Source organism: Coffea arabica, chromosome 11c (assembly GCF_036785885.1).
Source record: "Coffea arabica cultivar ET-39 chromosome 11c, Coffea Arabica ET-39 HiFi, whole genome shotgun sequence".
Lineage (NCBI taxonomy): Eukaryota > Viridiplantae > Streptophyta > Magnoliopsida > Gentianales > Rubiaceae > Coffea > Coffea arabica.
This window is the reverse complement of record NC_092330.1, coordinates 36,100,466-36,125,888: the sequence shown is the minus strand read 5'-3', so window position 1 is coordinate 36,125,888 and position 25,423 is coordinate 36,100,466. Positions and strand designations below refer to the sequence as shown.

Here is a 25,423-nt window from a genome sequence, read left to right as displayed (position 1 = left end):
TAATGTCTAATTGCAGAGAGAGTATTTAGCCTGTTGACTTTGAATTTATAACTAGACATACACTAAAAATTGTTCGCCTTCAACTCCCCATTTATTTGCGGGACCAAATGAAAATGTTGAGGCAAAAGGTCATTTGTCCAAAGACCCTTATAAGGTTTGCCAATTTCACCAAGTTGAAACCTCTTCAATTTGACGGGAACATAGACAAAGATAACAAGAAACCCTTCATTCAAAGGAATCCAGGCTCTAAATTTTTCAACTTATTCATGTCTTCTTTGAAACCTGAAACAGCATGTTCTTGCAAACACACAGAAAGTTTACAACCATCCTTTTCCCCTTCATTTGCTGAAGAATAGTGCAAAAAGAAACGGGGCTCAACGCTTCCAAGCAGGTTTCTTGACAGAGGAAAAACTGTAACAGGACCTCCCCAACCAAAGTCCACTGTGGATGGCCTAAGTGTCTCCAATCAGTAATTCCACTCACCTTTGCTCCTACTGTGGTCCCTTCATGATAATTTAGCTCCTGAAAATCGATAAATGATCGAACATATTCATCAGATACATTGTATTTGCTCTTGTTGATCAATTCTGCTGTTTTATATATCGGTTGATCGACATGGTCTTCAGCCTTGGTCAGAATTCCCCAGTATCCTGCTGGTAGTGGTGGCTTGACTAGCTTTCTTATGTTGATTGCATATGCAAACTTCACTTTCTCATCAGAAGGGATCCCAGAAGCCTTAACTCTGTTTCACGAATTAAAGATCAAGTCAAGGGTAGGGACAGAATCAATTTTTGTGAAAATACATTTATATGGTCATGTAATCATGAAAATCATCCTAACAAAAATTTGTAGCTTTTTGATATAACCTCCAACATCACGTGTGCTTCCAAAATATATTCATTTGTCATTCCTTTCATTATAATTCAAAGTGGAGTGATTCTCTTACTGGTAGTATTCAATTATTTTTCTCTGTCTTTTTTTTTTAATCTGTGCTAACTTCAAGCTATGTACCGAATTGCTTGACAAGTCTTGACCCAGTGATTTTGATGCTATTATTGTTGATCTTCTTAGCATGCAGGTAAACGGGGTTGAAGGTGCAATTGGAGGTTAATATTGCAACTGTAAGGAATGAAACTCCTGTTATAAGCATGTATTTATGAACTCATAATAGTCTATGACAATTGTCATATAGCTTACTATATTAAATCCTTTTCCTGCTGTGATTAATAAATGAATTACTCGTTGATGTAGTCTCAGTGATAATACATATAATTGCTTTATTTTGTTAGGAAAACTCTTGTGTGTTTGTTACACTTTATTGCGCGAGTAGTAATTCTGTTGGTCAACTTATAGCTAGGTTCTACAGGTTGTATGAAGTTGCACATACTTTCAGGTTGACAAATCTGATTTGAATTTGGATCCATTGCTCTCTGGACACGTGTCTGTTGCTCCATTAATGTCTTCTTTTTTTGGAAAAAGAGTCAAGAGTACTTGATCAGGTCTCAAGCAGAAGACAAATGATACAATTTCTCTACCATGTGATGGCAGCAAGCATCGTTTATTGCCATGAATTTATTTGAGAGAGCAAGTTTAGAGATGATGACTACATTAGAGGGATGTTGAGGGGGTGTGAAGGAACTAGGGAGAAGAAGGGAGAGCTATGATGTGAGATAGATTGTAGATGCTTATCTGATTTCTGTTATGTGCTATTGTGTTGTTAAAATCTTGAGTGTTGTCTCTTTTGTTTTACTTTTTGACTTATTTCATCCCTTTGCAGTGCTGCAGGGTGTCTTTTTGTTGATACTTAGCCTATGCACTGATCTGTTGGTGGTTTATGTCATTTTTCTTTAATATTCTGATATACGTTTCTTTTGGATAATATGACCTGCAGTTTCCATTTGGTTGAAATATCTTTGGGTCCGTTTGGATTCCTTTTTTTTGCACCTGTTTTTGAAAAACTGTTTTTCACATTCCAAATGCTACAGTAAATGTGTATTTCAAAAACAATTCCAAAAACACCCATATCCAAACATTATATCAAAAACAACTCCAAATATACAAATTTAATATGTATATTTCAAATTGTATATTTCAATTATCTATATTATACATATATTATATTAATATAAATTGAAATATACAAATTGAAAATTATATATTTATATGTTATATATTTATATATTATATATTATATAAATATTTATATACATTAATATTATACATAGTATAATATACATAATATGTAATATTGTATACATAATATCAAAAACAACTCCAAATATACAAATTTAATATGTATATTTCAAATTGTATATTTCAATTATCTATATTATATATATATTATATTAATATAAATTGAAATATACAAATTGAAAATTATATATTTATATATTATATATTATATAAATATTTATATACATTAATATTATATATAATATAATATAATATACATAATATAATATACATAATATGTAATATTGTATACATAAATGTATAAATATTTATACATAATATATTATGTACATTGTCTTATAATATATACATTATTAATGTACTTTCATTATTATGTACATTATTGTGTATAATAATGTATAATGTTATGTATAATATATAATATGTATAATAATGTTATGTATAATATATAATATGTATAATAATGTTATGTATAATATATAATATACATAATATGCAATAATGTATAAATGTATATTATGTATATTATATTATATTATATATATACAATATTATGTATATTATACAAATTGAAAATTTTATATTATATATTTATATATTATATATTGTATAAATATTTATATAATGAAATATACAATAAATATTACAAATTGAAATATTATATAAACACCATATTTATTAATATTCAAATATTTATAATTAATATTAATGTATATTATATATATTAAATATTTATAAATAATATATTTATATATTTATTTATTCATATTATATATAATTTATTTATTTAATATATATTTTTATATATTTATATAAAATATATATATATTATAAAATTATATATAATATAATATATATTATATTATATATATTATACATTTATATAAATGTACATTTATACATAATATATATATTTATGTATACTTATAATATACATTTATATTATGTATTATATATAATATAATACCTTTATAATACATTTATACATTTATATAATATTCATTTATAATTTATATATTTATAATAATATACACTTATACATTTCTAAATATATTTATATTATGTATTATATATAATATAATACATTTATATATTTTTGTATAAATATATAAATATATTTATTTATATATTTATATAAATGTATTATAAATGCATAAATATGTATTTATATAAAAATATATAATTTTTACATTTATATAATATTCATTTATAAGTTATACATTTATAATAATATACATTTATACATTTATAAATATATTTATATTATGTATTATGTATAATATAATACATTTATAATATATTGATATATTTTTATATAAATATATAAATATATTTATTTATAAATATTTATAAATGTATTATAAATGCATAAATGTATATAAATATAAAAATATATAAATTATAAATTATAAAAATACTCAAAGATATGTTTTAAAAATACCTCTAAAAATAATCCAAAAAACATCTATAGTAAAACAACTCAAAAAATAACTAATCCAAACGGACTTGTATTTCAAAAACGAAATGCTACAGTGTTGTTTTTGAAAAACAACCCCAAGAACAGCTAATCCAAACGGATCCTTTATTTATTGAAATTTTAAGCTGCTTTCTGGTAGTTATAGGAGTTCATTAGCACTGAGGTTCTTAGCTTAAAAGAATAACTGTTGAATAATGAATCATTATACGATTCAAATTATGAGCTAATTCATTGTGATTATTTACAAGTTCAATTGATTCGCACTAAAAATGATAATATGATTATAATGGATAGAAACTAAAAACAACTTGTAATGAGAGGAATGTTTTAAGAATAGGAAATATTGCAACATATCAACAAATACTAAAAAAGGAAGTCAGAAAATATTTTCACTGACAAACCAAATACCAGAAAATTATGAAAAAAAGGAATTTGGAAAATATTTTCACTAAGGGTATGTTTGGTTCCCCATGAAATTGGGGTTTAGAATTGGAATTGGGGCTCCAATTCTAATTCTGTTGTTTGGATTATGCTCCAATTGAAGAATTAGAATTCAATTTGAATTCTATGGGAGTCCAATTCCATGAATTGAATTCTTTACCGGACCAAAAGAATTTTAATTCCAATTTCACAACTAAACCATAAGAAATGGATATACACGCGAATCTAACATGGGTAAAAAATTAAAAGCGGGTCAAATATACAAGCATCCCTCTCTCCTATTCTAATTCACCATTTTTTCTCAGCCGCAAGTGCTCCTGCTCTCCACCATCGCTTCTACCTCTGCCCTAACATTTTGCCGCTTCCACCATCGTTTCCCCTATCGCTCTTCGTTTCAGCCATCCCTCTGCCCTTCGCTTCTCCTGCCACGCATCCACCCATCATCTTGCCAATCGCAAGACTAATCTGAGTGCTCTCTCCTTACCCCTGCCTAATTTTCTCGAATTGGGTTCTTCAGTCTTGAAGGTAATATCTCCTAAGAATTTGCACTGAAATTTGACGTTTTCTTACAAAGCACTGCCTAACCCTTGAGTGCCAGATATTAATTCTAGTAATGGTTCTTGACTTTGGTTTTACAGCCCAGCAATGGCTCAGAACCTACAGTTGGAAAGACCCTTGTTAAGGACGGAGGTCTATTTTTTTATAGAAACTTGGTACTGGATTGGTGTATGAGCAGCATGTTCAATCTTCTTTTTATTGAAGTATTGACATTTTTAGAGCGTAAGCCCCACGTACAACCTTGTTATCATGCAATTTTTGTTCCTAATATACTATATAGTAAAGAAGTCCATGTCTTAATTTTGTGGTGTCAACTTAATGTCAGCTCTAGGAGATAATAAAGCTGTTATTCTTGAGGATGATGAGCAAAACAAGGATAGACGGCAAGTTGCATCACATCCTAGAGGTTTGTGGTCTATTCAACTCCAGCCTTTTGCATATGCAACTCAAAGATAAATACTCTGTATCCCTTGATAAAATAAGTTCAGACTTTAGACAAGGTTTGAAACGTGATATATACATTTTCCCAAGATTCAATATAAAGTTTAGTACTCAATTAGCGCTTAAATTTAATGGATTCTAAAAGTACAAAAGGAGGAAGAAATAAAGAATCTAAAATGCACCAAAGGAGGGAGGAAATGGAGAAAGAAAGAATCTACCGACAGAAAGAAAATGGAGTAAAGAAAATTGAGGTTATTGACATTCAACAAGGGAACTTATTTCATCCTAAAGCTGCATTCTGGTGATTTAATTACTACTTCTGCTGAAGTCTTTAGTAGTGGATGCAATTTTAGTCAAGTTAATGAACTTGTATTTGTCACAGTTGATGGATTCAAATAAGCTGTGGTGTGATTGTTCTCAACAAGACCACAATTTTGGTTTGTTCAAGAAGCGATGGACCATTTTGAGAGATGTATCGTTTTTTTGATGTTAAGACTCATGTCATGATAATTAATGTCATGATAATTAGTGCTCAGCAAGTTGTGAGAATATATGATCTTCAGCATTCTTTGCAAAAGGTCGAAGAAGCTCTCTTGCAGGGACTAGAGCAACTTCACTTGTGCAACCATGTACAATCTGTTTATGCATGTGGATTTGTGTATGTTTGGCAGCACACCTTTCCACTGATAATTTTCTCTTTAAAAATCAACGAATTGCACAAGATGAGATATTTATGGTTTGTTGGTAACAAGTGATGCAGGTTTTTGTTCAAAACTGTTCTTGAAGTTTTGGGTCAAACGTGTCTGCATGAAAAGGCATGTTAATGTGGTCTTGTTAAGAGATACTTTAGACTTCATAGTTTCTTGTTTTTATTTTGTGAATAGTTACTTTCTTGTTCATCATTGTCCAGAAACTTTACTTACATACACAACGAACTTTATCTTGTTGTCTTACATACCCCAATTAGTTTTGTATCTAATATAATTTAATTAAGAATAAAGGAAACAAGAGTAATACTATATTTTTATTTTGTAGAAAAGGAACTAATTGGTTTTTTTCTTTAAAGCTTTAATAACAATTGGTTAAATGCAAGAAAAAATAAATTATTAAAGGCATTAATTGATTTTTTCCTTGAAACTTTAGTAAGAATTAGCTAAATGTTTAAAAAATTATTCCATACGAAAAAGAAAAAAAGAAAATTTTTATGTAAGCAAATGTTAGATGGAAACAATTCTAATTCTTAATGAATTCTTCTCGCATCCAAACAAAGAATTTGGAATTCCAAATGAATTCTATATCAATTCTATGCATTTCCCAAACAAAAGAATTCCAACGTTTTGGAATTCCAATTCCTAGAATTCTAATTCTATAGAATTTCAATTCCAATTCAATTCCAATTCTGTAGAACCAAACGTACCCTAAGTAACCAAACACCAGAATATTATGGAGAAGGAAGTGATTTTCCAGGAAAATGACTTCGATATGAAAGATATTTTCAGTCCAACCAAACGGACCCTAAGGCTTTTGGCTTTTCCTTTGCAGAGTTCAATTAGCGCTTGGGTGGAGAGCAGAATGGAGGAGGGCGAGGGTGCTGGGGTTGTAGGTAGCAGCAGTGAGTTCCATGCAGATGAGCATCCTATGGAATTGGAATCACAATTGGAAGAAGAACATGAAGTCGATGATGAAGGAGAAGGCACTACTGCTAACACTATGGCTAATATTGAAGAAGAAGATGATGATGATGAGGATGAAGAGGAAGAAGGGTATAAATTCAGGTTCAGTGATGACATGGATCCTCTGGCTTTTGCCAAAGAGGACGCATCTGGGCTCCAGCCTTACGAACAATTCCAGCGCCTGGAGCACGACTATGAAGCTTTGGCTGCCAAAAAGCGCAAGGCCCGTCTCCAAGCCATACCCCAAGGGTACCCTCTCTCTCTCCTTCTGACTATTTGCTAATCAAAAGCAACTTGCACTATTTCTTCAAGTCCTTTGAATGAGTATTGCTAATAATACCAGAGGAAAAAGATAGCTCCTCTATTAGCGCGACCAATTCTTCAAATTTTTACAACGTAGGTCGCTCTTATTTAGTTCCGTCTTCTTGTTATTGTGATTTTGATTGAAAATTCATCGTTTGTTTCCTATCAAGAGCTTCATGCAAATTGTGTTCTGTTTGCTTCAATAAGACATGTTTAATAAATTTTGGAAACAATCAAGTCATCCGGCTGTTGATTTTGCTGAGGTTATAGAAGATTGCTTCTCTTGTTGTTGTTGTTGATGGAACTAAATAAGGGCGACCTACATTGTAAAAATTTGAAAGAATTGGTCGCGCTAATAGAGGAGCTATCTTTTTCCTCTGGTTTTATTGAAGATTTTGCTGAGGTTATAGAAGTTTACACACACTGGCATATATATATATTTGCAGTTTGACTTTGTTGTTTCTGTATCTCGTTTCTTTTGAATGTGCTACCTGGTTACTTCTTAACAGCTTCATTTAGCTGTCTTTGATCAGATGATCTAGCCTTTTTCTTCATTGCTTTATTTTTTGGAATCTTGGCGAGTTTCCAATTTTGAGTGGGTCGTAATGGTGATTTAGCTTTCTTTTGTCTCCAGCTAAAACCTGATATTGCCATGGCATTGCTGGGTCTCTTAGATGGCCTACCTAGGGAGGTAGAGAGTAAGTGTGGCTTTGTTTGAGTCTCCTATGTCAATTTTTGGTATCAGTAAGGTGGCATCTACTCACTGAAAACAATTGAACCATTGTGAAACTGTCTGTTCTCATTGTAATTTTTTGCACATAAAGGAATTAATGTTTTCTTATGTACCTAAAGAAGGAAAGAAAAATGAATTTTTTGGCATGTGATTTAATACTTCCCATTGGAATCCCCTTAAAAGTTTTTTCTTTTTCTCAAGTTTCCAACTTTTTTGCTCAATGCTCTGCTGATATTATGTTCTTTTCGTTTCTTTCATTGGTGGTGTGGCAGGGAAGTACCTGCAGCTAAAAAACCACGGCAACGACAAGAGGATGTTTCTGGTGCAACCATGGAAGAAATAATGGAACTCATGAATTATGGCTCTAGAAGAAGATCCAGGAAGGTATGGTATTCATGCATGTTCACTTTTTTCCACCATAGCTTTGTGCTTTCACCAATTTTTGCTCTTGCACTTGTGGCTAAGTTGGAGGATTTCGAGCTTAACTAGTCTAGACAATTTCAAAATCATGTCTTTTTCTTGTAACATTGTGCTGCATTCATGCATCTGCTTTATTATGAATGCATTGACTAAAAAAAAATAATTTCGCATTGAAAATACAACTTATGATTAACTTTTTGCACTAGCCAAGATGCACTGTGAAACCTAAAGGCTTAGTTTTCATGCTTCAATGTGGTAGGTATGACCTTTCAGTTGATGAAAAGGACGTGTCTTTTCATGTTGTTTCACTCTTGTAATGTGTTCAATAAAGTACAACGCCATATCTATGCAACCATGTTTTGGATTCACCCACGTAATTCTCTTTAATATAGTTCCTTTTTTTCATTTTTTTGGGGAAAAAATTACTCTTGTTGGTTCCTTTTCCAGTTTTCATTTTGAGTAAGATTTTTCTTGACCTTGCAACCTCGTCGGTGACAAAGTGATTGGCAATCCTGTGAAATGACCCCCTCCTTTTTGGCTGTTTCTTTGTTCTTTTGGACTTATATTAAAGAGCTTTTACAAGGATATGATAATTGGAGAACAGCTGTTTTAATAGATTGAGTTCAATTTTACCATAGTTGATAATGCTTCCTTTTTTTTGGGTTTCTTTGATCAGATTGTAGACGAATGGAATCTGAGCCATAGATATTCCTTTAACTGTTGAGTGACTTTTGCCGTGGACCTGTGGACTTGTTTTTTTAATTTTTTGCTCATTTTGCTCACCCGTGGCCCAAACATAATCTAGTCCGATTTTGGTAATGCTTAAGATTTTGAGAAACCAGCAAGAATGCGGCCAAGCAGCTTCCCTACATATGCAGTCTGATATCTGTCACCATTATATCAAAAGCAGCAGGAACAAGGCCAGCAGCTTGGCTCTCATGTTCTCCGTCAAGTATTTTAGTTATAAGCATTGCTGCCATCGTGAAAGGAAACTTCTATTGATAAAGATTTCTTAGAATAGTTAGTACCTTAACGTTTATATTCTGGGTGTTTCAGGGGAGCATATTCTGTTTCTGGTGCCACCTCAAACCATTGGTCTTCATATGCTTCATTTATTTATTTTAACTCATGTCTTGAGTGGACATATGTAAGTCTTTTCATAATGCATATATAGGAATTAATCCATGAAAACCTGGGTAAGAGCACACTAGCTAGTACCAAGTCTTTTGGGACTCACTCTAATTCATTATCAACACCTAAAACAAAAATATCACTGGACCTTGTCTCTACCAAATTGAAAGTCACAACTCAGACTAGTGTAAGTAACTTTTTTATCCATCTTTATTTGAGTAATTTGACAGTGTTTCAAGATGGAGATGGTTGCAAAAACCATTTTAATCTGTAGGAGACCTTTCTAAGAAGCTATCTTTCTCTTGTTTTTCCTGCCAAGCAGCCCAACACCTTAGCGAGATACCCAGCTTGAGGCAAAGACTGAGGAAAAGAAATTTGAGAGCCACATTCACATTCCTGATCTTTTTTTTCTCTGTTCATGACATTTTTTTTTGGCTTTGCGGACAAATAAAATTGGTTGGATTCATATTTAAGTTTTTTAAGGTTTTTTTTGTTGCATTATCTTCTGAAGTTTTATGCTACCCTATTTTTTTTTGGTTTTGGGACATTTTGCAAACTGCTTGTTTTTTACCTTGTGCAGTCCAAGAGAAGAGGTCGACGAAAGGGATCAAGGAATAAAGTCAGTCCTGAAGTGACTCGAAAACTTGGTGATGCTACTCTTCATTATGCCCATGGCCGCTATGGAGAGGTATGGCCTTAGCTTGCCTTATTTGTCATTCTGTAGGGCAATCTTTACTTGATTTACCATTTGGTTTTAACTATATCCATGCAAATTACTGCTATGGAAGGCATGGTGGTGACCATTCCTTAATTGTCTCTCTTTTTGGGTAAATTTCAGTTTGTTTACCATTTGCTTTGACTGGATATCTTGCATTTTGTTATTCATGGGCATCTACAATGATGTTGGCTGAAGAACTATTTCTTCATAAGGAATGCAAAATTACAGATCTATTCACTTTGTTAGCCTGCTTTGCAAAGTGTTGGTCCTCTCCTTTGAGTGAATAAGTTTCTTGCAGTTTGAATGCATTGACTTTGTTCTGGATATATGAGAATTAAGTCTTGTGCTAAGTCAGACCTTTTGTATTGAGGATCTAGTTATAATGGTTATAAAAAATAGCATATTTAGTTTTCTTTTAGGCACAGTGAAGTAACTGTACAAGCTCAGTAAAAGCCGAGTTATTTCTTATGAAGTTTTACTCGCACTTTTTGAGAAATTCAATACGATGGTCACTTTTTGTCTTCACATAGCACTTTATGTTAATTAGAACTGGTCGGAATCTCATTTTGACTTGGGCATTTTCTGGTTGTGTGCTTGGAATCTTTAGAAGGGCAATGTCTATAATGGTTGTTTTTGGTTATCAATTTTCTTGTTCATTGTAGATTTTCTGAGCTTGTAGGCCATAGGGATGTTTTATGAAGTGATTCGTCTTTCTCCCAATCTTCCTGATCCATATCATAGGCTTGGGCTCATCTATAATGAGATGGGTGATAAGAAGAGAGCCTTGGATTTCTACATGATTGCTGCCCATTTAACCCCAAAGGATGCATCTCTGTGGAAGCTTCTTGTGACATGGTCCGTAGAACAAGGTGATACAGGACAAGCCAGGTACTGCCTTTCTAAAGCAATAACAGCAGATCCTGAAGATATCAATTTGCGGTTTCACCGTGCATCTCTTTATGTTGAGTTGGGTGATTATTTGAAAGCTGCTGATTCATATGAGCAAATTTCACAGCTCTGTCCCGACAATGTAAAGGTACTACAGACTGCGGCCCAGCTGTATAAAAAATGTGGCCAATCTGAGCGTGCAGTCACTGTACTGGAAAGCTATCTCAGAAATTATTGCAAGGAACCTGATTTAAATGTGGTTGATATATTGGCTTCACTACACATGGAAGGCAATGCACATCATAAAGCCCTCGAGCATATTGAGCATGCACAGCAGGTTTACTGCTCTGGGAAAGAGATGCCATTATGTCTACGCACAAAAGCTGGAATATGTCATATTCACCTTGGAAACTTGGTAAAAGCAGAAGCTCTTTTCAATGTTTTGAGACATGAGAATTTACATGATCATCGCCAGTTGATTATTCAGATTGGAGATTCACTAATGAATCACGGGCATTATGAATCTGCAGTAGAATACTATATGATGTTGGTAGGAGATGATGTTAAGAACAATGGTTGCCTGTATCTGAAAATTGCTGAGTGTTGCTGTTGTCTGGGGAAACGATTGCAATCAATTGGTTACTTCTACAGAGCTTTAGACAAACTTGAGAATAGTGTTGATGCTCGGCTGGCTTTGTCATCACTTCTTCTTGAAGAAAATAAAGATGATGAAGCCATTTCTGTTCTATGTCCTCCTAAAGAATCAGAATCACTATTTAACTTGAACCTAAATGCAGCAAAACCATGGTGGCTTAATGGGAAGATAAAGTTGAAGCTTTCTCAAATCTATAAAGCTAAAGGATTGTTAGAGGCATTTGTAGATGTTTTTTTTCCTGTGGTTCGCGAGACATTGTTTCTTGAGACTATACAACAAAAGGTCAGGCCAAGGAAGAAGCTATCAAAAAGTGTTCTTTCTGAACGGATAAAAATACTTGATCATGTTAGGACTGATACTGTGTTTCATGGATTTAGACCTGTAGCTTCAGCATCAGATCTGTCTAGAGCGTCCAGAGCAAAAAAGTTACTAAAAAAGAAGGAAGCAAAAAGAGCTGCTGCTCTGGCTGCTGGAATTGAGTGGATAAGTGATGATTCAGAGGATGAATCTCCCCAACAAGCGCCAAGAGAGCTTCCTCTTCCAAACCTTATAAGAGATGCAGAACATCATCATCTCATTATAGAATTATGCAAATCACTAGCATCCTTGAAAAAGTATTGGGAAGCATTGAAAATCATCAATTTAACTCTGAAATTGGCCTCCAATGTTTTGTCTGTTGAAAGGAACGAAGAGCTTAGAACTCTGGGAGCCCAAATAGCATACACTATTGCTGATCCTGCTCACGGCTTTGAATATGCACGCTATATTGTTGATCAACGTCCTTATAGCTTTTCTGCATGGAACTGCTATTACAAAGTAATGTCAAAACTGGACAGTCGATATTCAAAGCATAACAAGTTTTTGCACACCATGCGAACCAAGCACAAAAGTTGTGTACCACTCACTCTCATTTTCGGGCACCAGTTTACCATGATCAGCCAGCATCAAGCAGCTGTTCGGGAATATTTGGAAGCTTACAAGCTGATGCCAGATATTCCCTTGGTCAATCTTTGTGCTGGAACTGCATTGATAAACTTGGCCCTAGGTCACAGACTTCAAAACAAACATCAGTCTGTGGCCCAAGGATTGGCATTTCTTTACAATAATTTACAGCTTTGCAGATATAGTCAGGAAGCACTGTATAATATAGCTCGAGCATATCATCATGTCGGTCTTGTTTCTCTTGCTGCTTTAAACTATGAAAAGGTTCTTACAATGCATGAAAGTGATTGCCCCATGCCAAACCTTCCAAATGAGAAACCAGATGGTCTGGCTTCTCCAAAGTCAGGCTACTGTGATCTTCGTCGGGAAGCAGCTTACAACTTGCATCTGATCTACAAGAAAAGTGGAGCAATTGATCTTGCCAGGCAAATCTTGAAAGATCATTGTGTCATATGACTGAATAAAGTATTCCCTGTAATGCAATTTCTTGTTTATGGAAAAGCCACATTTGATATGTCTTGCTTTGATTAGCAACACAGACATTTAACCTTAGAAATGGTAATTGTCTGTGTTTGCAAAGTATGTCTTTTGTTGTCCAAGTGCAGAGAAACACTGAATTCTTGAATCTTGGCAGGAAAGTAAAACGGTTATAGGTAATTTCAGTTAGTTCTTTGGCTACTTGCAACACAAATAAGCGGCTGAAAATCTAAACCTTGCAATTGCAAACTCCCTTCAGCATCTACTTCTAAAATTTTGAATCTTTTTGATTCAAAAAATTTGGACGGCGAAGATTGCTTTTGATTGAGATGTTCAGGCTGATCAGACAGTGATAAGCTATAGACCTGGAGGTGGAAGCTGAGGTGGCAGCAGTCTGATTGGTCCTCATTTTGAACCCTCTTCAATCAATAACAACGATGCCAGTTCTTCTAATCTCCTTTTTTCCAGCCTCATGGCAGCGCCCGCTCCACTCTCCTCGTTCATGTCTAATTGTCATCTGTTTAAAAATTACATATCAGGTCTTGGGTTTTGTGGTTTCTGTCCATGTTTACCTCAATTATCTAGCTGTTCATTGCTTCAAGATTGGATTTTTGGTATGTAAAAGTACTGGTTTTTTCGTTTGTTTTTTCTGGGCTTATCGAGTTTTAGTTAGTATGTTAAATTTTTGATGAATTTATGCCTAGTTCTTAGATAATTTGGTGAACAGATTAGAAAATTTTGGGATTTTTATGGTTTGGTGTGTAAGTGAAGCTGTTTGGTGCTGATTCTGTATTTCGTTTTGTAGATTTTAGTTTAGTTTTGGGTTTAGTGCTAATTTTTTGGTTTTGCATTTTTAAGAAAAAGTTTTGCAGCTGATTATGGAAGTTTGAGTCTTGTTCTTGCTGGTTTTGATTGTTAAATTTTTGAATTTTGAGGTTTGGGGGACTTACTAGTGCAGGAAACATGGTAGCAGTTGTGTTATTGGAAATTAACATGGCCAGTTGTACGTGTGAAAAAATGTATAATCACATAGATATGTGCACAATGTATTTGTGGAAATTTGTTTTCTGCTTAATGTTTGGCAGGATATTTGTTTTTAAGAATGTCATTTTTCATTTTCTGCATTATGTTAGGCAAGGTATTTTTTTCCAAGGATGTTGTTTTGTGCATTATGTTCGGCAAGGAATTTGTTTTCCAAGAAGCATGTGTTTTCGCCTCTGTATCAAGTAAAACAGATAATGTGGTTGGATCATGGAAATCTTGTTCATTTATGTGTATGGAACCTTTCTTTTAGCACAGTTGAAGATGTGTTTATACGTAAATGACAGTTCTAAGGTGATTAAAAATTCTTGATTTTTGCAGCAGCACTGGGATGCAAGCCATTTATGTAGCTTATTGGCTTCTCTTCTTGCTTGAGAATAGTCTTGATTTGAGAAAGATGATATTGATTCCTTGATGAAGCTGATATTAATGTGCTTAGCTGGAGTTTTACGGGCCAAAATTTAATTGTTGAGTTCTCAACTTATTTTTTTCATTCCTCAAAATCAGTGTTTTCTCCTCAGACAATTTGGTTTGGGTACTCGATTCTTTTCTGAAAACATTCTTGGGGTGCTAATTATGGTATGCCCCTCTGTAATTCCTCTGCTTTCTTTGCTGGATAAAACCACACAGCTTTTGTTTCTCAACAGCGTGTATTGCTATTGATATATCATTGTATGTAGTTACCCTTGCCGAGCCTGTGAGGGAACTGATTAAAATGTTCCTAATTCTTGGTAGTGCATTTAAGATGTGTATCTGCTGTAAATATGGAGATAACATGAGTAGGCTTCCGGTGGGTGTTTAACGAGTATCTTGTAGCCCATAAATTGCCCTACATACATGAAAGCTCCAGTAGATTGTTTTAAGGAGTAAAAAATGATGCTCCTTTTGAGGCCTGGCCTCCTCAAAATTGTGGTTTTCGTTTTCCTTATAATGATGAATATTGAGATCGCCGTGCTGTCTATCTAATCGCCACCTGCCACTCTGTATGCACTTGATTTCGTTACGACTTGGTGGTGAACAGCTGTGATCTCACTTTTTTACTTTTGCATCCAAGGATAGTTTGCAAAGGACTCTGCATGCATTTGAATTATTTTCTATTTTAAAATGGGGCAGTTGCATGGAACTTCTGCACCATTGGTTGAATATATAATGATATGTGATGTTTATTTTTTTCCGGTCGAAATGTTAAACCAACTTAATGCCCTAGTTTTTAGGTTGTAATGGACTTAGCAACCATTTTGTTAATTGCATAATCATGTAATACTCAATACTCAATCGTCACCCTTGTTTGTTAGGTCCATATTCTTACTTGTTCCATTGGGCTATTTTTGCTCTAGCTGATTTTTCCAATCTGTTCTTAATTTTCTATTGTATACTGGAGACACTCTCTTTGGGGTAGGGAACATATTCAATATACCAGGGACCAGCTGCTGCAGTTGGGAGAAGTATTCTTACCACATTGTTCCTTTGTTTTATTCTCAGTAATAAATATTCGGTTGGAGTTTGAAATATTTCAAAGTGTTGACAATGGCGAAATAGGTTTTACATTAAATACATCTTGTGTATTTAAGATGAGTATTGATCATTTGTCCCAGTATCAATCTTGATACTTGTGAAAATTGTATGATACAACTCAGTCACTTTCAGGTGAAGTGGTATACAATTTATGTCGTCTGTTGTACACTTGAATAGGATTGGATTTTTTATTTTAGCTAGATTAGATAGTAACTATTCTGTTCATGGTAGGAAGAAGCATAGTTCAGAAATTTGTTCTTTTATTTATCTGGCAGATTATCTACCAGACTAGCATATCTGTTGTTTACTTGATTGTGATTCACGGTTAAGAATCAAGACTCTTTTCTTTTGCTATTGAACTTCTTCATGTGGACTGTCTCGGACTGTGAAAATGTGTGTAGTTAGCCACCAGAAAAGGATGATTTTTGAAACTTCTGTTAAAGCTTTGAATGTATCTGATTGGGCTGTTTATCTTGGGGGTGGTCAGCATTGCAGAAAACATTCTGAAAGTCAAAAGAGAAGTTGCAGCTGAATTTTTTGGTGAAGATCCAAGCTGGAGTCACGTGGGAATCCTCTTGTCCTGTTATTGCCCTGGTTCTTTTTATAAACTCTTGTAGCTGTATTTTTGTTAGAAGTTCTTGTCATCTCTTAAGCTATCTCTCTTTGGAGCAGAAAGCATTAACAGAAGCCAACGATGCAAAAGTTGAAGATAATACATTGTTTAAAGATGGTCAAGATGAAGAGGCATTGTCTAAGTATGATATTGCTTTACCAGCTGTGTCCAGTATATCCAAATCTGTTGAATTACGGTCAGTATGCCATACAAATCATGCTGCATGTTAAATAAACTGGTAAGCTTTCATCTTGCTGAGTTGATACATGGCAAAATTGTACTTTTTGCATGTATTTCTTGAAAAGTTGCTCTTTAACTTTCTCTATATCTATGAGTTGGAATGCAGTTTTGAATGTTGTAATTGATTAGTATGGGTTGATCTTGGGTATCATTTGGCTGAGTAGTAAAACATAAAGATTGTGTTATAAAAAACTCTCTCTGCGAGAGCATTTGATGGAACTTGAGGCAAATTCTAAAAATAATATTGTAATAAAACATGTACATAGTTCATGTCTGAAACAAAGACTTTTTTTTTTTTTTTTGTTAAAGAGACAAGTGGATATTATTGCAACTGCATTGTTGTGAAAATTGTGAATGTTTAATTTAGTCTTTTTACATGATTATAGGTTTCCTTGAAGTTTCTTGACTGGTGACATTGTTATCTAGATATGGTCACATGAAGGCTGAATTTGAGTTATTATAAAGAAGATATATTGGCTCTGATAGTGATAAACGGCTAATACTCATTTTGTCTACACCTCTTCTTGCCAGATCTAAATAGACCTCGCTTTTATTATTGTTCCAATTACATTGGACAGCTGATAGATTTGAATCTTGACGAGTAGGAAAGTTGGCCATGGCAACGTGCTATGCCTTAATCTGTATGTAATCTCCTTAATGTGTCAATGGTGAACATGGAAGAAAGTCTGTTAGCTATGTCCAAATAAGGTTCCTCGAAGATCTGTTTTCATCAATCTGAGCTGTATCCCTTTCAATTTGATTTGAACTATCAAATTTGGATATCAATTCTCTTCAGCTCATAGGGGCAGACAAGATGTGCTTATCCTTAATCTTTGGAGAAGCGAAGGTACTTATCTTAGTATTTAGAATTTTTCCTAAAACTATAATTTGTTGTCCATTAACAAGATGTACTTATCCTTTATCTTTGGAGAAGAGAAGGTACTTATCTTAGTATTTAGAATTTTTCCTAAAGCTATAATTTGTTGTCCATTAAAGTATTCTTTTCCCATTCTTTTCCCTGTGTTGGAGAGGACCCATACACTTAGCCTCCTCACTAAGCATCTTGGTGGTGGTTGCCGTTACAGCAGCCTCCATTATCTGTTGCTAATACCTGTTGGCTGATTGGCAAATAACTCCTAATGTGATATCATTATTTATATGCATTGTTATACATATGTCATGCATTGGTAAGTTTTTGACTGGATTTTGATGAAGTTCTTTTTGGTGGTTTGTTTTACAGAAAAAAAATATGATGATGGTATTAAAGAATGCACAAAAGCATTGGAGCTAAACCTTAACTACATAAGTGTTTTGCTAAGAAGAGCAGAGGTGTATGAAAAGTTGTAACAATTTGAAGAGACTATAGCAGGTATGTCGGTGTAAGAATTTGAATATTTTACTGTCATTGAGCAGCTGCTGGCAACTTCTAGCACAAACTTGTGCTTATAAGAAGACTAATCTATGATTTGTGGTGGCTTTATTATATGTGTAATGGCTGCAATCTTGCTTGTTCTCTCTCTCTCTCTCTCTCTCTCTCTCTGTCTCTCTCTCTTTCTCACACACACAAAAGCACACACACACGCAAAGCCAATGGCATTCATTAATCTTCTCATATAGTCCATATGGCTTTTCACAATTTATTGTTTCCTATGCTGGTGTTCATTACAATATGCAGATATGACAAAGGTTTTGGAAGTTGACCCATCATATGATCAAGCTAGAAGACAGATTGTTCGCTTGAAGCCATTAGCAGATGAAAAACGTCAAAAGATGAAGGAAGAAATGATTGTTGACCATTGGTGGTATGAACTTCTTTGGGTAGTTGCTGTTAAATGATTCTTTTTTGCTCTTCACGTGTAAATATAGGAATGCTTCATTTTTGCAAAAGAAAATGTGTTCTAGGGGAGAAGAGTGGAGGAGGAGGAGAGGATCTGGAATTTTTGCAAAAGTAAAAGGAGCTAGTGTGAGCTGAGGTGGCTAGTGCATTCGGAAGATTCTGGAGGAAGGGGAAGGTTAATGTGAGCAGATAAAGCTTTGCTTCAGGTGCTGCTAAAGAATAGATGCTTGTGGAAGTGGACAAACGATTACTGAGATTAGCACAAGGATGGTTTAAGGGAAATGTAAGCACTTCCATATATGTGAACTAGAGTGAAGGTATTTCTTATGGTATGTGTTACTGTGCTTGTGCAATTGAGCGTGCTTTTGTCTGCTTTTCCTTCATAACATTTAGTGCCTGAACAAATTGCATTTAGTTAAGCTGAGGTAGTTCAAGAATGAACTACATTTGTTTCTGTCATCATATCCTGTGATGCGTGTTGAAGTGATGGACTCATTTTGTAGTGAAGTATTTGCAAATTATTAATAGCCTGGCAGTGCTTGAAGTTGTAGAGGGCGAATTTGTTCAAGCTGTTCATGGTTTATCTTTGCTGCATTTGGAGATCATGATTAAATGAGAATAGATTCTTGTACTTTCCTGAACCCAAGGTGTAGATTTTGGAAACCATACTATGCTGATAGAACAACTCCAATCCTTTTGTTTATGTTTTTATTGAACTTCTGATCTTGGTTTGTCTGCATATTTTCAACACGCCTTGTGCAGTTGAGTCACTTTTTCTGAGTTCATTGGCAGCCAACATTATTGTTTGTGACTTTATTCTTACATTCTATGGGTTATATCTGCTTCTCCTATTCCTTTTTCCCTATTTGGCACCTCAAGCAAGGAGAGTTCATTTTGTTGAACCCTGGACAATTGCAGCAAAATCTGCTTAACTTTGTCTGCTTTACTTGGATACGGTTGATGGTGAAAGTATTTTAGGGTATCAATTATTTCCAGTTTATATGTGTGTTCAATTGCATATGATGATATCTCTCACGAAGTTGAATTGTTTACCTTTTGATCAGGTAAGCTGAGGGAAATTGGAAATTGCAATTCTGGTCAATTTGGAATGAGCGCTGACAATTTCAAAGCTGTGAAAGATCCAAACACTGGTTCATATTCTATTCCATTTCAGTGCTAATATCTTTTACAAACTTCACATATATTCTTTAGTTTCTGGAGCTATGGATCAAATGGACTGAAATCTTAAAGAGGATGAAGCACGTTTCCTCACAGTGTTGATCTCAGTCGTATGATTATGTTTTTACATATAACTTGAGAAAAAGAAATTGATGTGGTTTTTTGCCATAATATGTTATAAACAGACTTAAAGTTTCACTTTACTGGAAGTTTCTTATAGTTGCTTTAGTACTTTCCATTTCTTCGTGGTGTTGTCCATGGTTTTGATACTGTTTTGGAGGGCATCTGAAGGTGCAGCATAATTTATGCTATCAACGTCTTTGTCATGATCTGTTCGGAGAGTAGCATAGAAATGTAGAACCTTGCACGCAAACAGGGAGAGAGTCCACCTCCTCTTCCCACCCATCCCAAAAAAGGGTAAATTCTGACTAGATATCATATCATAGCCACACTAAAAGTGTGTAAGCTCGGATGAACACTGAAATGGTCTGGTTACTCCGTAATTTTCATGAACTCTGGGGGTGTTTGTTGGTTGCATGATTTTTGGGCGGCTTGGGGATATGTGGGCGCAGACAGCCTCATTGAATCGGGTGCACACTCCTTCCTTTGCCTTCTCTCTCTCTTCCTTGCTCTTAATTTCAATCCTTGCTCTCTTCTAATTACCACTTTCTTTCCTGCTCTTCTAATTACCGGACCAATTTCTCCCCTTCGCTTGCTTACACCTTGCAGCACAACTCAGGAATCAAGGTAAATCTCTCTCTTCTCCTAGTCACCATCCCTCCTTCCTCCTTCCTCCAGACTCCAGCCCACCACCCTTGCCGCCCCTTGCTATGTTTGTTACCAGCTTTTGTTTCGTGAGATTCGGTTGGACTTGGTTTTTGGAGCTTAATCCCCTCTCATTCCTCTTCCTCTTCTTTGCTTACATAAAATTCTCTCTCTCTCTCTCTACTACAATGAAATCGTTTATGCTTTTTTTTCTTGTGGATTTTATTTCAGTAGGTTTCCATAAATCAATTTGTACTTTTTTCTTTTTTGCCAACAGTTAATTCTTGAAAAATTGAAACTTGCGGAAGAAAGGCAAATGGAAGGAAGGGACTCACTTTGGTATCTCTGAACAGGTTTATATCAATCACTTTGCCTTACAATTGTCCAAGGTTAAAGGAATTTAGTTTCTTATATTGCAGTTACGAGTACAATGATATATGATGACGTAGTTATATATGGGGCTGTTGATAAAACCATAAAAGTGGGTAAGGCAAACTGCAGTTTAAGCCAAACAATTTAACTGCTTTCAAACATTGTACTCGCCTCAATTAATATACTTGATGAGTAGCTTCAAATTTTTTTTTTTTGGGGTCAAACGGCTCTAAGTTGCTTCATTTGTATATTGTATAGGTATTGTATAAAGCTTCAGTGGCTGCTTTGCTTTATTAGGGTCTAAAGTTGAAGTGGATGTTGCATCATGAGTTTAATGGTCCAATTAAATTTCTTAATTTAAGATTAAATCGTTGCTGGATGTTTATATCTTCTACACCCAAAGGCTGCAAATATTTAGTTTTCAAAATTTTCAAACATATACTCTGATGTACTATAAAATTTACGATTGTTAGTACCTGATCATTGTTGATGTATGTGAAGAATATTTTCTTGAAGTTTGAGCATAAAAGTTAATCTTGATTTCTTGGGCTTTTGGTCAATAGAGATTGCACTGACGTGGGCTTGAGTTAAATAGGCATCGATTTCTTTCCTCCACCTGTATCCCACATGCAATTATAAACATCACTTTGAAGGTCTATTTTCGGTTTTCTACTTATGTTCCAGAATTCTGTCCTCTCATTCGCAGCTCTTCTTCTTTCTTTGACTTACCCTTCTTCTCGCCTGCTCTCATATACTTAAAACTCACAGTTCTTTTTTGGTCTTTCAAGTACAAACCAGGCACTTTGCTTCTTAATTCTTTTCATGGACAGATGATTTTCTCATAATTTATTTACATCCCAAGTTAAGTGGTTATTTATTGCAGTGAATTGCCTTTTGTGACAATATTTTTTGGATTCAATCCTTTAATAAATCAGGTGGTTGACTACAAGGTCTCTTTCTGCATGATTAAAATACATACAAATACCAATAAACTCTTGACAATGGAAAGACGTAACTGACGAGAGGTACTGAGGGAGAGGTTGGAAAGAGGAAGCTCTATTGAATATTCCACCCAATTTGTAGATTGTAAGTGCCATGTGGCAGCCCCAGGCTCGAGTTGATTATGTTGGTGTCACTGAACCTCCATGGCCTTCCTCCTTGTGAAGCTAATGCTATTGAATCTTCTCTCTTTTGGTTTTGGTCATTGATTTCAATTTGAACTGTGTTTTTTAGGTAATGTTTTGGTATTTATGCTTTATTTTGTTCAAAATGGAAACTTTGAAATGATCTTTGCTACAACCTAAAATATTTTGGGGTCGGGATTATCCAGGAATTTAACCCTTTTCATATGAGTTCAATTTGAGGGAATTTAACTATACATTCCATGCTTATTGTTCAACCTGCTTTGATGTATACTTCATTTATAATATGGGAGAGCTGCATTACCCAGCTATTCCACTTTGGATTGGGCAAGGATGAATGGACAGTTGATAAAAGCCATTTCTCCACGAGTTATGGAAACATATTGATATGCAGCATTACGGTATCTAGGTACTCCTAAGAACGCTTTTCATGTCCCATATGCAGTTTTGTGCTCTTGATCTCATTTTATTATGGCCCAACCTGCAATTCTATTTTGTTTTAAAATTGAGTCAACATAGTCCAGTTATAGTGTAAATGAGAGCCATTTTGGGGCTGTTTTATTACCATTTCAATGAGATAGTGGAGTTAGTCTTGAGTTGGTAGGAGCTATTGGATATCCTTGCCTTTCAATGTTGGACATTGATTTTGTTTGTTAAGTCCGTTAAAACTTAAAACAGAGCATCAAGCTCTCCTGCTTATAGCAATTCCTTACTTATTTTAGTGCCTCTGTTTTCCATCTTCTACAGCCTTCTATCTTGTTTCTTTGAGGAGACTACCGATGTATTTCTTTCCAAGAAAACATGCAACTCTAAACTCTCTTTCCTGCAGCAAAAGAAAAAGACAACTTAGATATCTAGAGAAAAGATTATTATTGGGAATTGAGAAGTTTACCACCCTCTGCTGCAATCTCCTCTCTGAGATATCGGTGAATATCTACATTCCTCTCTCATCCCTCTTGAATATGCTGGAATATAGCAAACCATTTAGGTTTTTGATCTATTTCAGTCATTGTATTTTCTCTATGTATTCAGTAGCTTCAGTTACTCAGTTAAATCGGCTTTTGGTAATATTCATTTGATTGTGTATTAGGTCCAGTAAAGAATGCTATTGGTGTAAGGATGATTAAATCGAAATCTTTGTGTCGCTTTCATGTTCTTAGTATCATTAGTAATAATTTTTTGTCCTAATAGACTTTACGAATCCTGTTTTTCTCACTCGATTCAGCCATTAATGTCCTTTTGCACTAATTTTGATATTTTAGCTTGAGGTAATTTTGTGCATCGCCTTCCTGTTCATTTTAACTTGATTTTGCTTAGTCCTTTAATGAGATAAATATTTCTAGCAACACTGGAGTTAGTCAAGCACGCAAGAAGTTTATGTGAAAAGTAAACTATTGCAACATCTCATTTATTGTTACTTCCTTTTCTTGGATATATTATTTCATGTTACTCTATTGGTTTACTGATTTGAACTTGATATTTAGTTGTAAATCATTTATAGTCTTTCCTTGTGAATCCGCTTTTACTTGATTTCATTTACTAGGAACATTAACTTTGCAAGTATGCAGGATTCATAAGAAGAATTTAGCGTCAATTAGGATTATACTCTGGACTTACTCTTAAGGCTTTTCCGTGTTCTCTGAGTTAGTTTAGAACTTTATTTAGTTTCTAAGGCATGTAATTTTACTTCTATAGAGTAACTTGACATTTGTATTTGTTTTAATGCCACGGATACGTGGGAATATCTTAAGTGGTTTTTGGTGTTTCTGATTTCTTATGTTACTGGCCTGCAACAGTTTGAACTTTTTTTTTTGTTTAAATAAATATTAAATTGCTTATCTTAGTTCTTTGATGTATAGACGAAATTTTAACATTGGATGAGTTTGTGCAAATACTTCTTCATTGAAGCATTGGCTTTTGTTGAGGTTGTTTAAAAAACAAGGCTATCGCACTACCCAAATCTGTCCAATTGGAAGCTCGAATCGGTCAAGTTCTTGGCAGGAAGTAAATTCCCGTTAACTTCACTAAAGTGTATCTCTAGAATTAACTTCAATGTAACAACAGTTAAGGTTTGCTTATGATATTTTGTGCAGCTATGTACATCGTGATTTCGTATTACTAAGTTTGCTTTCCTTTATACTATTTGTTTATCGCAATGAATTTTCCTGCATGCTTGTTGATTAAAATTCTCTGTTTCTGGTAAACAAATGAACCTCCACATGCTTTTCTTGTCCAAATTGAGTACATGATACTAATATTCTGTAATTTACCTTGGCTCCCTTCTGTTTAAGTAGCTGTAATCCATGATGTCATAGCTAATGTGTTGTCCTTTCAATGCTTCCTCCAGCCTAAAACGTTAAGACCTCATGAACACGTGTATAGTTGTCTTCAAAATTGGACAATATATTGGCCATCAGGTCTGGATGGCATTGTACTTAGAATAACATATGACGATGTTATTTGAAGCTTTTGAACTTCCTTTAGTAGTGCTGGGATACCTGTAAAACTCATATCAGGCTGTTTTCAGTTATCTAATCTTGTTAAGGCTATCATATTGTCTAGAAGATTGAGATTTCCATCCAAATGTTAGGATGATTTTGGAAGCACACGTGATGTTGGAGGTTATATCAAAAAGCTACAAATTTTTGTTAGGATGATTTTCATGATTACATGACCATATAAATGTATTTTCACAAAAATTGATTCCGTCCCTACCCTTGACTTGATCTTTAATTCGTGAAACAGAGTTAAGGCTTCTGGGATCCCTTCTGATGAGAAAGTGAAGTTTGCATATGCAATCAACATAAGAAAGCTAGTCAAGCCACCACTACCAGCAGGATACTGGGGAATTCTGACCAAGGCTGAAGACCATGTCGATCAACCGATATATAAAACAGCAGAATTGATCAACAAGAGCAAATAAATGTATCTGATGAATATGTTCGATCATTTATCGATTTTCAGGAGCTAAATTATCATGAAGGGACCACAGTAGGAGCAAAGGTGAGTGGAATTACTGATTGGAGACACTTAGGCCATTCCACAGTGGACTTTGGTTGGGGAGGTCCTGTTACAGTTTTTCCTCTGTCAAGAAACCTACTTGGAAGCGTTGAGCCCCGTTTCTTTTTGCCCTATTCTTCAGCAAATGAAGGGGAAAAGGATGGTTGTAAACTTTCTGTGTGTTTGCAAGAACATGCTGTTTCAGGTTTCAAAGAAGACATGAATAAGTTGAAGAATTTAGAGCCTAGATTCCTTTGAATGAAGGGTTTCTTGTTATCTTTGTCTATGTTCCCGTCAAATTGAAGAGGTTTCAACTTGGTGAAATTGGCAAACCTTATAAGGGTCTTTGGACAAATGACCTTTTGCCTCAACATTTTCATTTGGTCCCGCAAATAAATGGGGAGTTGAAGGCGAACAATTTTTAGTGTATGTCTAGTTATAAAATCAAAGTCAACAGGCTAAATACTCTCTCTGCAATTAGACATTAGATCAACATAATGCAAATTTTACAAGTAAAAGCTACTCGCATGTATGGCTACGGGACTGAAATCCTGATATCATACCAATTAAGAAACATGTTGATGACACATGATTTGGATCAGTAAAGTATTGAGAGAAGCAATCAAACAATCAGAAAGACAGTCAGAATTGCAAGTTCAAGTTCCCAAT

The 25,423-nt window shown here is 34.5% G+C and overlaps 2 protein-coding genes and 1 non-coding gene across 44 annotated transcripts; all 3 read left to right on the top strand.

Annotated features, from left to right (window-relative positions):
- The first annotated feature begins 4,069 nt into the window (after positions 1–4,069).
- LOC113719495 (uncharacterized) lies at positions 4,070–25,030 on the top strand. 42 transcript variants are annotated; one of them, XM_072071182.1, is made up of 13 exons: positions 4,380–4,636; positions 4,750–4,891; positions 4,995–5,075; positions 6,653–7,032; positions 8,092–8,203; positions 9,951–10,058; positions 10,768–17,828; positions 18,135–18,579; positions 19,361–19,892; positions 20,048–20,065; positions 20,205–20,222; positions 20,518–20,593; positions 24,500–25,030. In XM_072071182.1, the coding sequence occupies exons 3-7, from the start codon at positions 5,028–5,030 to the stop codon at positions 13,027–13,029; spliced, it is 2,910 nt and encodes a 969-aa protein (XP_071927283.1). In that variant the 5' UTR covers positions 4,380–4,636; positions 4,750–4,891; positions 4,995–5,027; the 3' UTR covers positions 13,030–17,828; positions 18,135–18,579; positions 19,361–19,892; positions 20,048–20,065; positions 20,205–20,222; positions 20,518–20,593; positions 24,500–25,030. The 42 variants fall into 42 exon arrangements, with proteins under 42 accessions (XP_071927285.1, XP_071927286.1, XP_071927283.1 ...); XM_072071179.1 differs by having other exon boundaries at positions 22,584–25,030; XM_072071171.1 differs by having other exon boundaries at positions 22,063–25,030.
- LOC140020801 (small nucleolar RNA snoR103) lies at positions 14,830–14,932 on the top strand. Its single transcript, XR_011824771.1, has one exon. It is a non-coding gene; the product is annotated as a small nucleolar RNA snoR103 (small nucleolar RNA).
- Positions 16,056–18,295, top strand: LOC140016568 (uncharacterized). Its single transcript, XM_072070121.1, has 3 exons — positions 16,056–16,169; positions 16,279–16,390; positions 18,135–18,295. The coding sequence occupies exons 1-3, from the start codon at positions 16,056–16,058 to the stop codon at positions 18,293–18,295; spliced, it is 387 nt and encodes a 128-aa protein (XP_071926222.1).
- Positions 25,031–25,423: the final 393 nt, after the last annotated feature.